The sequence below is a fragment of the Lagenorhynchus albirostris genome, chromosome 20, assembly GCF_949774975.1.
Source record: "Lagenorhynchus albirostris chromosome 20, mLagAlb1.1, whole genome shotgun sequence".
Taxonomy (NCBI): domain Eukaryota; kingdom Metazoa; phylum Chordata; class Mammalia; order Artiodactyla; family Delphinidae; genus Lagenorhynchus; species Lagenorhynchus albirostris.
This window is the reverse complement of record NC_083114.1, coordinates 16,644,349-16,664,305: the sequence shown is the minus strand read 5'-3', so window position 1 is coordinate 16,664,305 and position 19,957 is coordinate 16,644,349. Positions and strand designations below refer to the sequence as shown.

Here is a 19,957-nt window from a genome sequence, read left to right as displayed (position 1 = left end):
GCCCAAATCATTACTGGCCAAACTTTCACGAAACAGGCAGCCCCAGAGCAAAAGGCGGTGACTGCGTAAGACCGGGCTGTGGTCTAGGCCTTCGCTAAAGACCTGGCAGCCTCGCACCCCTGCCACACCCCGTGTGAGACGCCTCCTGAGGTGCAGCTCATGCCCGCAGGCCGGGCTGTGCTTCCTTACCCCCATCACGGGTCTTCAGATGTGCACAGAACTCCGTGTGCTGTCCCCATACCCGGTGGGCATTTCAGAGGAGCAATGGGGCCACGCTGATATGTCCCTTTGCGGGGGAGTTTTGTCCAGGCTGTGGCACCCCTCAGTCCCCAACTCTATAGAGCTTAAGGCTGCTTTCCCTCCAAAACACCCACACGCACATACAATGTGGTTAAAATAAAATGCATTTCGTATAAATATCTCCATCAAGGAGTCATACAAGGAAGGCTCAAGAGGCAGACTGGGGTTTGTTTTTTTTACATACAGAGGCATAAATAACTGTACACAGGCCGCTAAATACAGAGTGACGTGACAGCGCCTCCTGGTGGTCACCCAAGTGGTGCGATCAAGGAAGTTCCATCCTTCTCACCCACTGGCCAGGCCTGGCACTGCAGATCTAGTCTCCAAGGGACCGGGGATGCCCATCTCTCCATCACCCCGGCAAGGGGCTCACTCAGTCCAGGCTGCTACTGGGTAGCAGGTCAAGTAAAGCATTTGAGAGGGAAGGATATGGGGAAATAAGATGTGAGGCTTGGGGATATAATCTCCCTCCAATATCCCCAGTCCTGTGACCTCAGAAAATCGAGAGTTGGCACCATCCTTAAATTCTACAGTGGCAGCTTTAACTTCTCCTGTGGGCGCTTGGAGCTCTGGTATTGCTGGGCAGCCCCGCTGCCCCATCCTTTTTCACCTCATAGGGAAATACAGCACCAAAGATATCTTCATGATAGCGCTTCTGGCTCTTTAAGGGAAAACAGAGACCAAGGTGTCAGCTCTGCTGGTGCAGCGATCTCTCACTCATCAGGTCCGAGCTGGGCCAAGCCCCAAGGGTCCCCCTGCTCCCCCATCACACCTACACTCATGAGCCATTTGCCTTCCCAACTGTCATGCTTAGATTATACTCGAATCTCACTTAGACGATGTAACCCTCATGAACACCTGCTCTGGCGTGGACCACCAGAGCAACTCTCCAAGCTTTCTGATGGACGCTAAAGCCCGTCCAGTGCTTGTCTCACAAGGGGCTCCAGGAAATGTGGGCTCTGAGATAAATATGGTTGGGAAATGCCGTGTACTTTCTCCCAGTCTTGAAGCGCCACGACGCACAGCAGCCTGTCAGGGGCTCTGAGAGTCTTGTAGAAAAATCAACATGTTTGCCTTTGTTTAAGTGAGCAGCCAGACCAGGATGTACAGTTAGGCCTTCTAACAGCCCGACCAGCTCTGACCTCCCGCCACCTCTAGGATTCCTTTGAGCCCAGACTGTTGTGAGCCTGACCCCCCTGGCCCTGGCTCCCTGGCCCATGTCCTTGGCCTGCATCCCGAGCCCACACGCCAGTGGCCCTACCTTAAGCTGGAAGAAATAGTCCTCCACCTGCTCCTCAGTTAGGCTCAGTGCGGTGGCCACCAGCTGCTTCAGGGTGCGGGCCACATCCCGGGCTGCGCGCACGTCCCCGCAGACGTAGAGGTGGCCCTGGTCCTCGTGGAGCACGTGCAGCACCTCGTCCGCCAGCTGTTGCCGCAGGATGTCTTGAACGTAGACCTGAAGCCAGAGGAGACGGTGGGTCTAGGCCCCCAGTGCTGGGGGCGAAGGCTGCGGTCAGGCCTGCCGGCCACGGGGAGATGAATAGGAGGTGGGAGGGGTGGCGGGGTGAGCACCCTCCTGGCCAGGGCCTTGCACGGGGACCAGGCTCGAGACGAGGAGGTGCACGGGTGCCCTGCCCGGCCCAGGCCCAGGCTGGGGCTGGAGAGGTGAATACTGGCCACAGCCATGCCCTTGAGGAGCTGACTCTAGTGGGGCTCCCTGATCTGCTCTGAATTCACCGAGCTTCAAAGAGGCATCATCAAGCCACTTACCCTGCCCAGAGCTCTGAGGCCCACCTGCCTACACCCCACAAAAGGGAATCTCTGTCCTCGAGATGCCCCGTGTAATTCAGAGCAGGGCTCCCCCGTTACACAGAAGTCCTGGAGTCAACGGGGGACTCTCTCCTCTTTCTCTACACAAGACGCCCAGTGACCCTGGCACTGGGCACGGAGTGCCAGGTCTGGGAGGAGCCCAATGGGATCAGTTCACAAAGGCTGAGCCAGCAGTGTTTTCCGACCCCCCAGGCTCATGGGGCAAAGTACTACCCGGCACAGCAGAGCCGGTCCGCGGGCCGTGCTGGGAGCAGCAGCTGCCCCCCAGCCATGCTGTGCTGGAGTGTGAAGCCGACCTGGACCACCTCCCCCCACGACAGCTGTACATGCCGGCCGAGGACCTTCAGCAGGCTGGGCACTGGGGATTGGCTCACATGTGACTCTGACTTAGCCCTGGACGTCTCAGGGCCCGTCTCTTCTCCTGGAAGAGTGAACATAATCGCTTCACAGCGCCACTCCGGTGACTGTATAATCGCTTCCATTTTAGAGCTGAGGAGGTGAAGGCTCAGGGAAGTGAGGGGCTTGCGGGGACCCAGGCACCCACCATAGTCTGTGCTTTTAATGCTCCACCCACTGCGCGGGCAGCTGCAGCATTTACCTTGGGCTGGTCAGGCAGGCGAGAATAGGCTGTGTGCACCTCATGCAGCACCCCCTTCCGGGTCATCTCCAACATCTCTTCCCGGTAGAGGTGGTCCTCGTCTGGGCGGCGGCACCCAAACACCAGGGTCATGCGGCCACTCTGGAGACCTGCAAGACCCAGTAGGCTGCAGTTACCAGGATGGCCACCAGAGGGCGGGCGGGCCATGCTTCAAGGCCTGCCGAGCTGCGCACCCAACTAGAATTCCATTTCATCCCCACGTTCCATCTAGCACTGTTCCCACTTTACAGATGAGGAAACTGAGGCCCAGGGCATTCACATCCTTTGTCCATACAGGCTGAGGCAAACTTGGGAGAGGGGCCAGGAAACATCTGCGGGGTGGCTACAGCTTCAGTTCTACCCCCAGGCAGGTGCTGGGCACCACCTGGTACCCCCTCCGCACCCCCAAAAACCCTCCAGCTGTACCTTTGTGCTCGGCATCATGAAGCCGCTGCTGCCAGAAGCTGCGGAAGGGGGCGATGCCCGTGCCAGGCCCGATGAGGATGCAAGGGTGGGAGGGGTCCTCGGGGAGCTGGAAGCCGCTGTCACTGAAGGGGACAGGAGGAAAGAGGCCCGTCCTCAGACACCCTGGGTCGGATGCACACGCAGGACAGGGGCTGGGGAGCTGGGGGGTGGCCGGGGGCGGTAGCGTTGCGGGGTAGAAAAGACAACGAGCTAAAGTTGATTTCCCAAGTCCTGCGGGCTGCTTCACGTCCCCTGTCCAGGCGCACCATCACCTGGCCCTGGGGTCCCTCTGAGAAAGGCTGAGCCTCGCTGTACTCTGGGCCCCAACATCGCTGCCACCTCTGTCCCTGCTAGAGACTTGGCCATGCTCTACCACTGGGGGTTAGAATGGAGAGGCCCAGTGTGACCCTCGTGCCTTCTTTACGGGCCAAGGGGCCCAGAGTGGCATCTAAACCCCAGATTGGGCTTCCCTGGTGGCGCAGTGGTTGAGAGTCCGCCTGCCGATGCAGGGGACACAGGTTCATGCCCCGGTCCGGGAAGATCCCACATGCCGCAGAGCTGCTGGGCCCATGAGCCATGGCCTCTGAGCCTGCGCGTCCTGAGCCTGTGCTCCACAATGGGAGAGGCCACAACAGTGAGAGGCCCGCGTACAGCAAAAAAAAAAAAGAAAGAAATAAACGCCAGATTCCTCCCTTTCAACCCAGTACTCCCCGGGGCCAGTGGTCCCGTGATGGACACAGTGCAGGGGGTGCTTACCTTCGCACAAAGCAGGGCACCGGGTCTTGGGGCTTCAGGTTGCTGAGCCATGTGCTGCAGACGCCGTGGTGTAGGGGACCCTGGCCGTCTGTAAGGACAGCACACACCTGACGAGCATCGTCCCTCCCACCCCTGCGTGAAACTTCTCAGTGGCTCCTCCCACACTGACACACCTCCCTGAACTGCCCGCTCAGGCACTCTGCAGGCTTTAATCAAAGGAATGTTTTTCTCCTGGTTCTGAGTTCCACCCTCTATTCGCCCAGAGCTGGCAAAAGCTGAAAGGGACTCAGAGAGTGTGCAAGGCTCCCCTTGTGCCACTGCAGAAACTGAGTCTCAGAGAGGGAAGGTGACTTGTACAAGGTCACTCGGGTAGCAGTAGAGTCAGGTCACAGCTCAGCTTCCCTAACTCCTACTCCGATGCTCCTTCCAAGAGTTTCTCCAGGGACCCTCCCAGCCCATAACTCAGCTCCGATGACAGTAGCACAAAGTGGCCCCTCAGGGTGACCACAGTCACTTCCTCGCAGTGTCTTCAGGAGTACAGCCCTTGCTGGTAGGAACCCTGGGTGGGTGATGGACAAGCTGCTGCGCCTTCCGGTCTGCTCTTCCATCTCTGTCTCCCCCAGCGGCCCCTCCTGGGCTTGTGGAAACCCCAGGTTCCCTTCCCAATGGCCCAGCATTTAAGGGGACCTTCAACCAACTCGAGAAGTCCCGCTGGTTCTCCTCTGGGTGGAACCTTGCTCTCACAGGATGTGCCTGCCTCTCCTCTCCTGGTCTGAGGGTTGAGACTTGGCCTCTGCAGACGTTCTCTAGCAGAGCAAAGAGAGTCTCTGCCCAGTTTTCAGGAACTGTGTGACTGTGCTTCTCGGAGCACAAAGGGCTCTGAGGTGTGAGCCAGCTCCCCAGCTTTGCCAACCCAGGCAATGCTCAATTACGGAGAGAGGGCAGGGGCGTGGTTCATCCAGCGGGACAAGGTGTGGGACCTCCCAGTGTATGTCAGCCCATCCCCCGCCCTCTGCCCTCACGGCACCCTGCACCTTCCTTCTTAGCACCTACACAATGACAGCTGTCTGTTTCTATGAGTCTCTCTTCATGGTTCCCTCTAGATGGGAAGCTCCATGAGGGCAGGGTCTATGTGTGCTGTATTTCCACACCCACCGTGGTGCCAGGCATAAAGAGGTATGAAATAAATCATCGCTGAATGAGTGAGTGAATGAATGAACCATCAAGGCAGAAGCACCCCTGTATTTAGGCTGGACTATCAGGAAGACTAAGAATCGCTGGGCGCCCACTAAGTACTGGGTACTTTCCACATCTGATCTCATTAAATTGTCCCAACAGGAGTTGGACAGTAGAGAGGAGTATGGTGGTTAAGAACTTGGACTCAGCAGTCAGACTACCTGGGTTTGCATCTCCGTTCTCCACCTGCTACCAGGGTGACTTTGAACCTGTGGCTTATCCTCTTTGTGCCTCAGTTTCCTCACCCGTGAAATGCACACAGCTCCCGTCTCACATGGTTACCGATCACACACACACAAAGACGTTAGCTCAGTGCCTGGTTCATGGTAGTCTCTCCCATACTCCTCCTACCGCTGTTAACAGCTCTGGAAGGTGGGTGTTTAATGATGGTGAGACCACAGCTCAGAGATGTGGAACAGCTGCCCAGTAAGGAGCAGACATGGGCCGCTCCACGGCCTCTGCCCCAGCCTTACCTCGGGTGCGGTACGTGAGCACGGCCACGGTGAGGTGGATCTCCGTGGGTGCGTGGTCCCTGGAGGAGCTGATGGAGTAATACCGGGGCTTCAGGACAGGCAGCTGGGAGAGCAGGAAGCTGGCGGACACCCGCAGGGACGGGAACTCCTCCAGCACCTCCAGGAAGGTGGGGCTATTGGTGAACTTCCACTTGTTGTAATCAGACGGCTGAAAGCCAAGGGCAATATGAGTGTCTCAGGGCGCCTGCCCCACACAGAGGGAAGAGGCTGTCACAATCCAGTATTCATTCATCCACTCCCACGGCACACACTTCAAAGAACCAGGTGCTGTCCACGGTGCTGAGAACGCCGAGCTAGAGAGGAAAACGTTCCTGTCCTGGAGGAGCTCAGGCCAATGAGTAGCATTTCTCTAACTTGTGTGCTTAGAACTTAACTGTCAGCAACTTGCAGGCAGGAGTCAAATCTTTATTCTAATCTAATTTGGGGAAGGGCTTCAGAATCATACAGACCTGGGTTCAAATCTTGACCGAACGCCCTTACTATCTGTGGGATCTCGTCCTCATTACTTAACCTTTGTGGAAGGAGGATAGCATCACCTACCTCATGCGGATGTTGTGAGAATTAAGTGAGAAAATGTGTGCCAGGTTAGTGCAGTGCAGCCACAGGATAAGGGCAGTGGAGGTGGCTGGAAGCAAGATAATTAGTGATAATGGTGACGGGAATAATGATGTTCGGTGCCTTTTGCAAAGACTTGGGTCTAGAAAGTTGCAGGTGAGTGAATGCATCCTCTCATTCATTTATTAATTCAACTACCCATCTGTTACTATGTCCATTATCCATTCATCCACACCACCCATCCTCCATCACTTCCTAAATTCCAGGCTTGTTCCAGGTGTGGGGAATAAAAGACAGAGCGGCTCTCCTTTTCTAGCTCATTTCTGAGGAAGTGCACTTTGACTGCATCCTGCAGACATTCAAAACAATTCAGTTCACTTGACACAACTACGTCCTAGAGATGGGACAGGAGAGGATGCCTGGCTTCCTCCCAGCCTTTGACAAATCGCACTTTGGGAAGCTGGGGTGGATTCCCCTTGGAGGTTAAAGACCAGCTCTAGGCTCAGAATGTCCCCGACTCTGGGGCCCTGCTCCTGCCTCACCCACCAGCCCCGACCTTCACCTGGCACAGGGTCTCCAGCCTCTGCCTCTCAGCCTCGTCCGTGGCCAGCTGGGCCAGCTTTCGGAGCAGCAGCTGGGTTGGCGGGGTGGTGATGTCCAGGAAATAGGTGAGAGCCTGGCTGAGTGAGCAGGTGGGCAGTCGCTTGTCCCTGACCCAGTAGCTGCCTGGATAGGGAAGAAAGGAGTCAGGATGGGAAAAAGGCCCCATTTAGGTTTCCCAAAGAGTGATGAGGCATCTGGGATAGACACCCTCTACCCTCCAGCTGCAGGGGAGAGAAGACACTGGAGTTCTGGTTCCAGGAACAGCAAAAGGGTTCATGTGCCCAACTCAAGTGCGGGAAGATGGTGCCCAGCGGTAGGGCTGCCAGGAAAGGCTGGTCAACAGCCCTCCAAAGGGCACCCAAGTTGACACAATCCTGCAAAACTAACTATGTACCAGAGTCCAGTCACTCTCTGGCCCAGACCTGAACTTCAGCAGGACACACACAGCTGAACTACAGACTCACCATGACGAAATTCACCAAAGACTGATGTACACCCCAGAGGCCAGTTCTTCATTTAGAGAAAAGCCCATAATTGCAGTCTCCAGGGGTGACTGGGTGAGCAGCCCTCAGCCCAAAGTGAGGTGGCAAGTCTCAAGGAGTGCCAAGAGGCCGTATGCAGGGCGGTCACAGCATGGACACTGGAGCCAGTAGACATGGGTTCAAACTCTGGCTCCCCCCTTACTAGTAGGCTGACTGAACCCTCTGAACTTGGGTTCTGTCTCTGTGAAATGGACGTGATAATAAAACCTGTCCTGCTGAGTTTGCATGAGGACTGAATGAAACAGTACACGTATTAGGTAAAAATATTAGTATTACATTGTTTCCTCTAGACCCCAGGCCTGAGGAGTCACATCTGTCCCCCTACAGTCACAAGGAAGTCTCTGTCCTCTTATCCCCGAGTTGCAGGCTCCCTCACACACTCCTGGACAGTGGGGAACAATGCCAGACTTTGCTTCTCAGGCTCCTGCTGTCCTATTTTGGCCACTCTCTTTAGGGGGACACATTTTTTGGAGGTATCATGATTGCAGAGGACGCTAAGGCCAGGGAGCTAGTCCAAAGGGCTGGAAGGCCTGTGATTGCTGATTTCATTAGTTTTCCTCTCCTAGTGCCTGTCACCCAGTGCCGTGCTCACCACATAGGCTGAGAGCCTCGCCTTAGCACACAACGGACTCTGACCCCTCCCCCGGACAGCCTCATCTCTCCAGTTAGGATGGCCAGGAGGAGCCAAGCTCTCCTGGTCACCCATGGTCTGGCCCTGCCCATTGCCCACAGAAGGTGGGCATAAATGAGACCCTCGATGGGGAAGCAGTATGAAATTAGAATGCCATGAAAATGCAATATAAATTCCAAAGCATAAAATTTGGGATCCAAAGGGTGTATTAAACTACCTTCCTCTGACCTTCCGGACAAATGTCGATTAGCCCCTGGGAAATGGATTCCTCCATTCCTGCATTTGTTTGGTGCCAGGAATTGTGGTGAAGGTTGTACACACACGTGTCTACTCATCTGTTCTTCACCACAGCCCTGCGAGGAAGGCTCTATTATCTCTATTTTAGAGACAAAGAAACAAAGCCTTGGGAGGTTAACTCCTATGCCCAAGGTCACATTGCTAGTAAGCGATGGATCAGGGACCTGAATCTTCAAAGCTCACCATTTTCATAGTTTCCACATTTCTCTATCATGTCACCAAGCAAGTTGCACATGTGTGTCTGTTGTGGGACTAAAGAGACCATGCATGTATTGGTAAAGTGCTGGCGTCAAGGAACTACCCCCAAATGGTGGCTGCTACTGTTATTATTATAATAATAATTATGACTGTTTTTGCATATCTGCATCCTGTACTAGGTAGTGAGCTTTCTGAGGGCAGACACGGAGTCTCATTCATTTTTGTAGCCCAGGGCCTGCCTGGTATAGAGATGTGAGTAGTTAAAATTTTGATGGAAAAATGAATCGGTCAACCAACAAAAGTGGCCGGGTAAGCAAAGAATAAAGGGGAAAGATAGCCCAGCCTCTGGTGCTGGGCAGATAGTCCCAAAGAAGCAGCCCTTCCTGTTGGCCCGGCGGCCGGTCGATGACTATGTACAAGGCTGCTCTGGCGCGGGCTTCAGAGGCCCACCACTCAGCAGGAAGGACAGGGTTAGCTGCCCGTTTGCAGCGCAGGTCCGGGCCCAGCCCGTCAGTGGGGCTGGGGCTTGGTGGGAGGATGCTGGGGGCGGCCTCAGCTGAGGCTTTTGTGCAGAGGGCTTACCGTTCTCGCAGAGGGTCTCCAGGCGCATGGGTTGGTGGGGGGCAGGGCCATCCACCACTCGCTCCAGGATGCCTTGGACCAGGGCTGGCTGGTTGCCTGGGAAAACTCCGAGGTGCTCTCCCGGCAGGTAGCTTGGACCTTGGCTGCCCTCACAGGAGAGTTCCACCAGGAGGGTGGTACGGCTGCAGAAGGAAAAAGAAGCCTCTGGTTACGCCACCAGGATTTCCTCCAGCACTCCCTGTTGGGTGGGCCAGTTTCCCCAGGAAACGTGCCCTATTTTCATTTTCCTGCCCGGTTCCATGAACACGGGTTGCCGGCATTCCGGGGCTGGGGTGCTCAAGAGGGCCTGGGGCTGACCCGGCCTGCGGCTTCTCTGTGGGGAGAGGGTGGACAGGAATCCTCCCATGCAGCCCTCCCAAGCCCTCAAGAGCTTGACCACAGACTCCGCCTAAAGAAAGCATCGCACTAGGAGGTATGTGGGCATTGAGACAAACCTTTCCTAGTGTCTAGCACAAATCTGGTTCTTATTAGAACACAGCCCACTTTCGCTAATGAAGGTAAGGACAGCACAGAAAAACAAAACCTACAGAAGAATCCACACTGCTGGCTGACCTGGCGGGGAAAGGTCCTTCCCTGCCAAAACCTTTCCTGAAAGTTCTTAAGAAAGCCAAATAGTTTGAGTTTTTCTTGCCCTCCCCTTTTGGTGAAATAGTTAAGTCACAAAGGACAGGAAGTGAAGCAGGTGCCTCGTTCCCAAGCTGGAAAACTGGCCCATGGTTAATGGAGACCCAATGTAAAGGTGCTGGTGGCCACAGGGGTTAGCAATCAAGCTGACCCTCCCAGCGGCATCTTAGCTAATGCCAGTGGACACTTCCCTCCTCTCCTTTCTAAGACTGACTTGCTCTGGTCTTTCCCGGATGAAAATAAAATCTGTGGAACGTCACCCAAGAAGCCCTCTCCTTTGCCCTACCTGGATTTTGGACTCTGTAGATTCCGCTGCGATTTCAGCCTCATGGTGAACACATGCTTGGCGTGCATACTGCCGAGGGCTGTGGGACAGAGAGACAGTGAAGTGGCAACGTGGCTCTGAAGTGTTGGTGGGGCAGCCTCCATGTGCTGAGTCAATTACACCCAGACGTTGCCCTGGGGTGTCTCACTGTGGTGGTGCTGGGGTTTTCCTTCCCTTCTTTTTTTCCCCACTGTGTTTCTGAATCACAAATAAAGACCCTTGGTTTGAAGAGGATGCTTGTGCCGCTGCTAGGTATTGGGAAATGCAATGCAAATGCCCCGATATGGGAATTTCTAGGACATCCCATGGCTTGGGATCCGCAGGAGAGCGTAGTTGAAGCTGGGGATATCCTAAGTGTGAGGAAACGTGTAGGACCTCTGTAGTCCTGGTATAGGAAAAGAGGAAGCACAGAAGCACAGCATCCAGACGGGCCGTTCAGGGTTCCCAGACTGTAGCCTGGAATTGCCTCTGAAAAATGTTCTTCATAATACCTGGCTGCCATTAGAGCGGGAAGGCTGGGGCCCAGATCCCACCTGGGCCGTCTGCTAGCAACTTGCTGCACCTCCCTGAACTTCAGTTTCTCTGTCTGTGCCTTTCTCACAGGATGAGTGTCAGGGATCACTTAGAGCAGGTGCACAAAGAGTCCAGCACAGTGCCTGGCACATAGGAGCGTCCTTCTCTCTCCACTGCCCTCCCAGGGTCTCCTCCTAAACCGCCTCTCTCAGAGACGAAGCACGCCTGCAAGTCTTGCATCCCAGCAGGCTCTTGGACCCAACAAGAGAGAGATGCCTGGTAGCCCCAGACTAGCTGCCTCTGTTCAGAGGGTCTTAGTGGTCTCCTTGACCCTAGGCTCAGGACTCAGAGACACCCACCCCAGCAGGAAGGGCAAGCAAGCTCCGTGTGGTGCAGGGAAGCAGGTACCTTTGTTGAGGTCCAAAGGCTGTGAGTCTTGCACGAGCCGGTAGTGGTGCAGGTCCCAGGTCACATTGGCAGTGTAGAGCTTGGGGATCTGGATGTGGTGTTTGCCTCGGACATCGAACGTCTCACAGGCTGCCTGGACAAAGGTGGAGCCCACTGGTGTTAATCAACATCCCTGTCATCAGCAGCAGCTACTATTTTTTAAGTCCTTGCAACTGAGCTAAGAGCTTTGTGTAATTACTAACACACTTATCTGGTTGGGCTGTTATGAGAACCCAAAAAATGGCTGGTCCTAGCACATAGTAGCTATTGCTATTATTATGAATATTAATAATGACAGCATCTCGTTGTATCCGCATGCCCACACTATGACACAGGTGTGATTACTCCCATTTTCCTGACATGGAATCGTGTGGAGGAGACGTGGGCTTGGGAACCATGTCGGACCCACTCAAGGTGGTGCTCGTAAGACCCACTGCTGGGTGAAACGCTTTGCTTCAGGGAGTTCTCTCAGTCAGTGGGGTCAAGCCACAGGTGATAAAGACCTACTGAGATATCCCTGTCCCCAGGTTCTCTGTGGCTGGGACACTGGAACAAGACAAGGATGTCAGGAGGTGACCTGGATAATCAGAGGGGGAAAGATCTTAAACCACAGCTTCCCGAGGGCAGGGAGGTGTCAAGTGGAGCTCTTCTGGAGGCTGTGGGAAAGCAGCAGCGACTTGAGCTCTCAGGCCTGCGATCCCGGCCCACACCCGGGACCACGCCTATAGGACCCAGCAGGGGTCATGCCACGCAGGATGCCCAGCACAGGTGTCCTGGGCACGAGTGCACCGCAGCCTCCCTCCCGGTGCTGTGTGGCAGCTCCGGCTGTGAACTGACCTTGAAGGTTTGCACGGCCCAGCCACGGAAGGCCTCCTCCTGCCCGCTGAGCTCGTCCCCTTCCCCTGTTGGGGCGATCTGAGAAGCCCCCAGCTGGGACAACTTCTGGTCGATGTCATGAGCAAAGGCGCAGAACTGAGGGTACATGCTGGAGCCGAGGCCAAACACGGCATACCTGCCCGAGGAGGACACGCACGGAGCCTGGGTGAGCTGACCCCGTCCACAGGCCAGCCTCCGGCCCTCGCGCCCCAGCTGGGCAAGGACCGCCAGTGCACACCCCCTTCCTGTCCTCCCTGGTTCCCGAGCCTCGTCTCCAACTCCCACGACCAACCCCATGCCTGGCCTGCAGAACTGTGAACGGGACTTGGTGTCCCTGCTTTGACCCACAACACCTCTGAGAACAGGCTGTCTCTGGGCCTGGACATCCCAGGAAGTTCCCACTTATACACACCCAGCTCCGTCCCTGGAACCCAGACTCTGGGAGTGGGGAAGAGATTTACCTGAACTTGTTGGTGAGTTCTTTCAGCATGAAGAGGGACTTCTTCAGTTTCTAGAAAGAGAGAGAACCACAGAGTTCCCAGGACAGGATTAATAAAAGCACCACTTTTCCCTTTCTTCTGGTGGCTCATTTAAAAACTGTACATATCTGGCAGGAGAAAGTTCAAGGTGCTCGCAGGGAAGTTGGTTTAGGTGGGGCCGCCTGGCTGGGACTCAGGGACAAGTTCAGCCTTAGCAACTCATGTGGGCCTGACCTTTGGTGGGGGGCGAGGACAGCCCAACCCCCAGCCCATCCAGCCCTGGCAGAGGGGGGCCTGCCTTATAGCAGGGCATCTCCAGAGGGACTCCTGACAGGACATGAGCCTCTCTTCTTGTCAGAGTGACAACTGGTCCCGTATTCTCTGAAATAACCCTGATTTCCCAGGAACTCAAGATAACTTTAGGTGGAAACTAGTGTCAAATCACATGGTAAGAATGTATTATTTTCTTCTTTAATTTTTTCTAGTTATTCCTGTTTCAATTATTTCATTCTTTTGTCCTGAACACTAGGGAGAAAATCTCAGACTGCTGCTAATGGAGACTTAACACTTCTCTCATACTTGCTTATTACTCTTTTCAAAAAACAAAGCAAGCCATGGTTAGGCAACAGTATCCAGCTAGAATTCAGTAACTGCTTGGCTTTCATTGGATTTACCTGGGACCAATTTCTGCTGGCTTTCCATTTGTGAGAGTGATAGAAAGTTTCCTTTAAACATGAATTTTTGAATTTAAAAAGGCAGGTCAATTTACTGAAATATATTAAGCACGTCACAGGAAAGGCAGCTCACGCACACAGAGGAAATTACGAAGGAGGCAGCCAATGGCTGACCTTCGGGCGACCCAGAGTGATAAGAGCTCTCACTCCCGAGTGCCCTCCTTAGAACATGCTGAGTCCCCAGATCCTTTCCTTGGTCCTCTTGGGCTCTACCAGACCCCAGACCCCTGGGACTCAGGCCACCCACCTCTCCGTTGCCAGGGGAGTCTCCGTTCCCGAACGTGCTGGTCACCACCAGCAGTAGCTGTTCCTCCTCCAGATGGCTCAGCCTGTATTCGTCCATGCAGAGAACCTGCACGGCACCCAGGGTGGACATCAGCCCTTGCTTCCCAGGCTGGCGCCCTCCCCAGACACCCAGCGCTCCCCTCATCCTACTCAGGCCAGGAGTCCCCTTCGTCATCTCGGTCCCCTGGTGCCCGGCACAGAGGAGGTGAGGACTTAACAAATCCCTGTCTACTGAACCTATGTGAACACAGCATCCTCGATTCTTTGATTCTCCCACGCGAACACATCAGCAAGCCCTGGAGGGTTTGCCTCCAAAATACTGCATGTCCCAAATCAGAGCACGTCTCACCGCTTCCATTGCTATCTTGAATTCTGAGTGCGTGGACATATTTTCCACAAAAACGGGATGAGCAGGTAACAAAATTGACAGCTCCTCTGGCACCTCGGGGACCCAAATGCTTTGCCTGAAGCTAATCTCAGGTGACATGTGTCACGGCCTCGTGGTTCTACCCAGGCCTACCTGACCCAGGAGGCCTTCAGTGATGGAGGATCAAATCCAACACTGGTGGAAGGAATGAGTCACCCTTGGGAGTTTTGTTTTATTTCTCTGCATCTTATTCGTCCTCCGCTCCCTTCACATTTAGCACTGCACCCTGTATAGGAGGTGTTCTGTAAATGTGGATAAAATCCATCTAGAACACCTCATGTATATCGAGACTTAGCAACATTAAGAAGGTGTTTCTCAAACTGTGTTCCCTGGAACACTATGAAAAGCTTATTTACTAGGTAAGTTTGGGAATCCCTGGACACACCTCTCTCCTTCTATCACAGATTTTCAATAAACATCAGCATGCCCAACGCTTGGGGACATGCAGGAGCAGAGCCATCATTGTAACTTGCCCCAGACTTCTCCGTGCACAGGCTGAGTTGGCTACCTTAGGGTTGAAGGCACAGCTGAACAAGGCCCCTAGGTCCCGGGCCAGTGTTTCTGATCTTCCTGTCTCTGTTGCGAAGAGGATCGTGGCTCTGACCCGGGAAGCCATTTTCTCACGCATCAGCACTGACGCAAAGAGCACGGCTCTGTGGGGACAGACATGCTCTGTGTGCTGAGTCAGCCTCCAGAGGAAGACGGGGGCCCAGCATTTAAAGTGCAGCAGATCGAGCGAAAAGAACCCAGGTTTCTCACCAGCTATCAGCCCTGGCTCACCGCCCTTCTCCTCCTCTCCCCCACTCAACCCACCACGCAGCCCCTTTGGGAAAATGGAGGAGAGAGAAGGCTGGGACAGAGGTGGCAGGTGACCCTGGGAATTGGTGTCTGGATTTCTGGGAGCCAAACCCTTTCTCTCTCTCTTTTTTATAGTCTTAATATACCTTTTAATTTATTTATTTATTTGGCCGCACTGTGCAGCATGCGGGATCTTAGTTCCCCAACGGGGGATCGAACCCATGCCCCCTGCAGTGGAAGCGCAGAGTCCTAACCACTGGACTACCAGGGAAGTCCCTCCAAACCCTTTCTCATTGTTCCCTGCCCTTCAAGGCCTAGAAGGAAGGGCTGAGGTTCAAATGTCAACACTGGCTGCTCCCACTTACTTGACCAAGACTTTGAATCGAATCTCTCTTCTCCGGGGTCTCCGCCTCTCATCCTGCCAGACGTGGGTTTTCCAGGCCTCCACCTTCAGAAAGGAAGGCAGATATGTGGGCAAGGTGGGCCCTGGCTTGGCTTGGGCTTGGAGAGACAGAAGGCCCTTCATGCCCTTCCTGAGTTGGGGGGCTGAGCAGGCCCTGTCCCCACCCTTTCACTGAAAGCCCCACGGGGAAGGGCTGCATCTGTCTGTCTCCCTCCAAGTTGTAGCTCATGTCCGGCACAGAACCTACACACGAACAGTTGACTGTCACTCATTAGTGTGTCCCTGGAAGGAAGAGGCTGCACAGCTCTTTCCTTTTGGTGTCTGATCACTAGGAAGGCTATACAGATTGTATATATTGCATAGTCTGCCCTGGGATACCTCTGAGAGTAGACGAAGGTGCTATGACCACAGGCACAAACTATCCCAGGCAGTCAGTCACACTACTTATCACTTTTAGAGTAAGGAAGCTCTTCCCCAAATCTAACCAAAGAGCTTTTTGACAAAAAATGAGATCATTTCACTGGGTAACGGTTCCTGAGTGCACTCTGGGTTGGACACTGGGCTGAGCTGTTACGTACACCAGCTCATGTGATCCACACAACCTCCTCCACCGTGGAGTTGATGACCATCCTTTTAGAGATGAGAAAACCAGGGCTTAGATGGGTGAAATGACCCACCCAAGATCATACAGCTAGGAAGTGGGAGAATCACCCCCAGATGTATCTGACCTGGGAGCCAAGCTCTTCACCATTATGTCATGTGACTGTCTATAGCCCTCCCGTGCAGGCGGGCACAATGGTGGTCGCCCTCAGGAGCTTAAACTCCATCAGAGCAACAGGCTACGAAAGGTACCATAAAAGGTATTCCCTTCAGTCTCACTTCTGTAGAAATGGACAAAAGCATCCTTGAGTGAAGCCTGAAAAGCATTAAAAATATGCCTCTGTGTCCCCGATCCTTCCTTGTATATCCTGCATTAGTGAGCACACGTGTGCACAGGCACATGCAAACACACACGCACGCACACATGTGTACACACATGCACACACGTGCAGACACACACACTCTCTCCACCCCCGAGCTCCCAAGACAGAAAGGAGAGGAAGGCCCCTCTCTTACCTGGTAGTAGTAGAAAGGGGACAGGACATAATTTAACATCTCCTGGTGGAACACGGGGGTGATGCTTCCAGAAATTGGGGGGACCAACCAAATCCAGTCAGCTGGGCAGCCCCCTCGGGACCGGTACTCATTCTGCATGTACTTCATGAAGGACTCTGCAGCTGAGTGGTGGTCCATGATGGTCACATTATGCTTCTAAATCAGAAGGAGGCAAGAAGGCGAGTTGAGGAGAGTGGTCGGTAGGCTGCAGGGCTCCCAGATGGACTATGGAAGGGCCTGGCAATCTGTAAAATGGGACCACAATCCCCTCTGGCCCCCTTCTCACTGCTGAAAATAAATACCCAAATGCAAAGTATTTTCAGAGCCTCTGAGCCCAAGCAGTCACCATAGCCATGGTCAGCCCACAGGCCACACGCTGCCCCCGCTTGGCCCTCTGCGGGCAGTGTCCAGCTTCCCAGGCCCACAGGTCTCCCTGGACGCCCACAAATTGCTCTCTGGATGCTGATGAGTCAAAGCACAGTGGCTTGTTTTCACTTGTTGGTAAAGAGTTCCAGGAGTCACCTTCCCAAAGATGTGGCTGTCTCAGCCCAGGAGGAACTAGGTTCCTTGGAAGAGGACTGAAGCACCGGGGGGAACCACAGTGCATGGAAGGCAAATCACCACAATGTCCCACATCCTAAAATTAGAAGCCAAGGGTCTGAGCCTTCCTGGAATGATCCAACAAGGGCAGCCACATCGTCTGGAGCAACTCATGTAGTCAAGAGACATTGGTTTCATGGAGTGGTTCAAACCTTGGCCTCTTATTAACCATGTTACTTTGAGCTATTAGTTCCTTAACCTCAGTTTCCTCATCTGTAAAATGGGGATGGTAATAGTTCCTACATCATGACGTTGTTGAAAGAATGCAATCAAATAATACAAGTAAAGCATAAAACGTGCTCAATGAATGTTAGCCGCTATTATTATTTCTATCTACCAGGTATTGCATACAGAGGTGAAAGACGTGGCCTCTTCTCTGCATTGGATCATACTCTAACTGGGGGAGGCAGAAGGACGTCAGCCATTTCACATGGTCTGATAGAAGCTATGATGGAGGTGAGTGCAGGTGCTGACGGTGGGCAGAGGGAGGGCTTAGCTCACACAGGGGCTCAGAGGAGAGATCGGGGATTTTAGAGACAGTTTCTAAGAGGAAGTGAGTTTTGAGAGATGGGTACCAGTTAGGCAGCAGACGGGCAGTCCCGGAGGAGGACACTGCATGAGTCAAGGCCGGGAGGCAGGAGAGGAGCCAGCGGGCTCGAGTAGGATCAGCTATGCCTTCTAAAATTCTGTACATACACACACCGCAACTACCGGTGCCAGACTGGTTTTAGGTGCAGGAGCTGATGAATGATGAGAGCTGTGAGAATAGTTGTAACAGTAATAAATAATAATAACAACAAAACTAATGTCTTCTGAGTGATCACTATGGGTCAGGCAATGCAGCTAAATATTTTGCATTCATTTTCATTTAATCCTTACAGTAACCTAGTGAGGGAGGTACCATTATTATCTCCATTTTACAGATGAGGAAATGAGGCCAATGAGCTTCTTTTGAAGCTGACCCTGAAGGAGGGTCATGAGGAAGTCCTGGAGACTCTCAAGCAGTGGAGGGACGTGGTCAGCAATGGTCAGGAGACAGTTGAGGGTCAGCAGTTTCCTGGGACATATCCGCATCCTGCCAATATCAGAGCTGATGCTGGGAGCCTGCAGGAGTCAGGATGTGTGATCCACAGCCAGTGGGGCCTTCCCGAGCTGGGTCAGCCCCAGGAGGCTCTTCCTGTCCTGTCTCGGAGCTGCCCCTTTCCCCCCCGCCCACTCCCCAAAATCAGGCACAAGCTTGACATGCCTACAGCGTGACAAGCTCTGGGGAACAGTGTGTGATAATATGTATTTACTGGGTGTTTAATGTCAGCTCCCACTACATTCCACAAGGCCAGGGTTTCTGTCTATTTTGTTCACCGCTCACACTCTTGGCCTGGCCTAGGGCCTGACACATGGAAAATGCACAATAAAACTTTGCTGAATGAATGAATGACCCTCTGCCCTGCGGTCTGGCCTCCAGGGCATCTGCCAACTTTGTGGACATGGTCCCAGCTTCTAAAGTAATAGCTTCACACGTCCATGGCTCCTTCCCCAAAGGAAGGGGAGTGTTTATAGGAGAGCAGCAGATGGCCCGGAGGGCTCAGTCCCACACAGGAGCCAACCTGCTGTGTTTGGTGGCTGCCATTGCTCAGAGAGGGAAGCAAGAGCAACAACGGCTCAGGTGGGCGTGGCCTCTCATTCATTCATCCAATACATATATTTTTTTAGCATCTGCCACGTGCCAGACACTCTTCTAGGCTCCAGGGGTAGAGCAGTGAACAAGAGACACAAGGTCCCTGCCCCATGGAGCTTACATTCTAATGGGGGAAACAAAGAAAGAGGCAGATGGACTCCATAATGTCAGGAGCTAATCAGGATTATGAAGGAAAAGAAAGAAAAGGTTAAAGGAATAAGAAAGACAGGGAGGTGGGTGAGGATGCCTTTGTTTATGGTGTCGTCAGGGAGGGCTACTCTGAAGAGGGGACAGTTGAGACCTGGATGAAGGGAAGGAGCCGGTCACGGGATGATTCATGGCAAGAGTGTTCTAGGCAGAGGAAAAAGCAAGTGCAAAGGCCCTTAGGGGGGAAGCATCTTGGTGAGTGTGAACAACAGCCAGAATTCCACTGGCAGAGCTGTGGAGGATAAAAGCCTGACTGGAGCGGCTGGGGGATGAGGACGTGTAATGAGGTCTTTCCATGGTTTTGCCGTAAAAGGGAGGCAGAGAAACAAGGTAGTAGCTGGGTAGGGGGAGTGTTTGGTTAGCTAGCCATTTATCTCTTTGAGATGGGAATCATTACAGCTTACTGATCATTGATGGGAATGATCCAGTGGATAAGGAGGTATCAATGTTATGGGGCAGAGGGTGGGGAGGATTTTCAGGAGTAAAGTCCTTGAAAATTGAGAGAGGACAGGATTCAGTGCTCAAGCGCAGGGATTGACCAGCCTTGGGAGGTAAGGAGTTGCCTGTTGCTAGAAGCATTCAAGTTTCCACTAGCAGACTTGAGAGGGCTTGTCTCTCTATCCCCAGCACCTAGCACTGTGCCTGGCACAAACAGGGTGTTCAACATTGTTTGATGCGTGAATAAATGAGCAATGTCGTAAGGGGAAAATCAAGCATGACATGGGCGGCTGGACCAGACGACCTTCTAACCAGAAAGCCTTCAGACCCGCAAACACCAGACATGCCTGGAAACTGTGGAGCACAGCGACATTGATCTCAATGACAGCCCGGTCCTTCCAGAGTGAGGCCACCTTGTGTGTTTCCAGGCCCATTCTCCTGCCCACTTCCTGCAAAGGCAGAGAAATGGGGGTGAGTCAGTCTCTTGGATCCCAGCTGCAGGCCCGCACCTCCAGCCAGCCCAGCTGGACGGTCTTCGTTACCTCCAGGATGTTGTAGCGCTGGACGTCACAGAAGTCCCGGACTCCGATCTCTGTGCCCATATACCAGCCGTTGAAGGGGCACCCTGGGAACTCAAGGCCACCCACCTCAAGCAGCATGTTGGCTACAGCCGGCAGGGCATACCACTTCAGCTCCAGCTCCCGGAACCACTCATACCTGGTAGGGAGGCAGAGCTGGTGGCAATG

At 53.7% G+C, this 19,957-nt stretch overlaps 1 protein-coding gene across 1 annotated transcript in view; it reads right to left on the bottom strand.

Annotated features, from left to right (window-relative positions):
- Window positions 1-395: 395 nt before the first annotated feature.
- Window positions 396-19,957, bottom strand: part of NOS2 (nitric oxide synthase 2) — a 31,670-nt gene continuing 12,108 nt past the window's right edge. The window contains exons 9-26 of the mRNA XM_060134150.1: window positions 19,754-19,928; window positions 19,559-19,660; window positions 16,253-16,447; window positions 15,099-15,181; window positions 14,444-14,588; window positions 13,471-13,575; window positions 12,472-12,521; window positions 11,972-12,146; window positions 11,096-11,228; window positions 10,136-10,214; window positions 9,166-9,347; window positions 6,875-7,038; window positions 5,698-5,905; window positions 3,989-4,076; window positions 3,194-3,315; window positions 2,729-2,877; window positions 1,562-1,756; window positions 396-961 (exon numbers count right to left, since the gene is read on the bottom strand). Coding sequence (XP_059990133.1) covers window positions 842-961; window positions 1,562-1,756; window positions 2,729-2,877; window positions 3,194-3,315; window positions 3,989-4,076; window positions 5,698-5,905; window positions 6,875-7,038; window positions 9,166-9,347; window positions 10,136-10,214; window positions 11,096-11,228; window positions 11,972-12,146; window positions 12,472-12,521; window positions 13,471-13,575; window positions 14,444-14,588; window positions 15,099-15,181; window positions 16,253-16,447; window positions 19,559-19,660; window positions 19,754-19,928 — 2,470 coding nt within the window. The 3' untranslated portion in view covers window positions 396-841. The remainder of the gene's footprint in view (window positions 962-1,561; window positions 1,757-2,728; window positions 2,878-3,193; window positions 3,316-3,988; window positions 4,077-5,697; window positions 5,906-6,874; window positions 7,039-9,165; window positions 9,348-10,135; window positions 10,215-11,095; window positions 11,229-11,971; window positions 12,147-12,471; window positions 12,522-13,470; window positions 13,576-14,443; window positions 14,589-15,098; window positions 15,182-16,252; window positions 16,448-19,558; window positions 19,661-19,753; window positions 19,929-19,957) is intronic.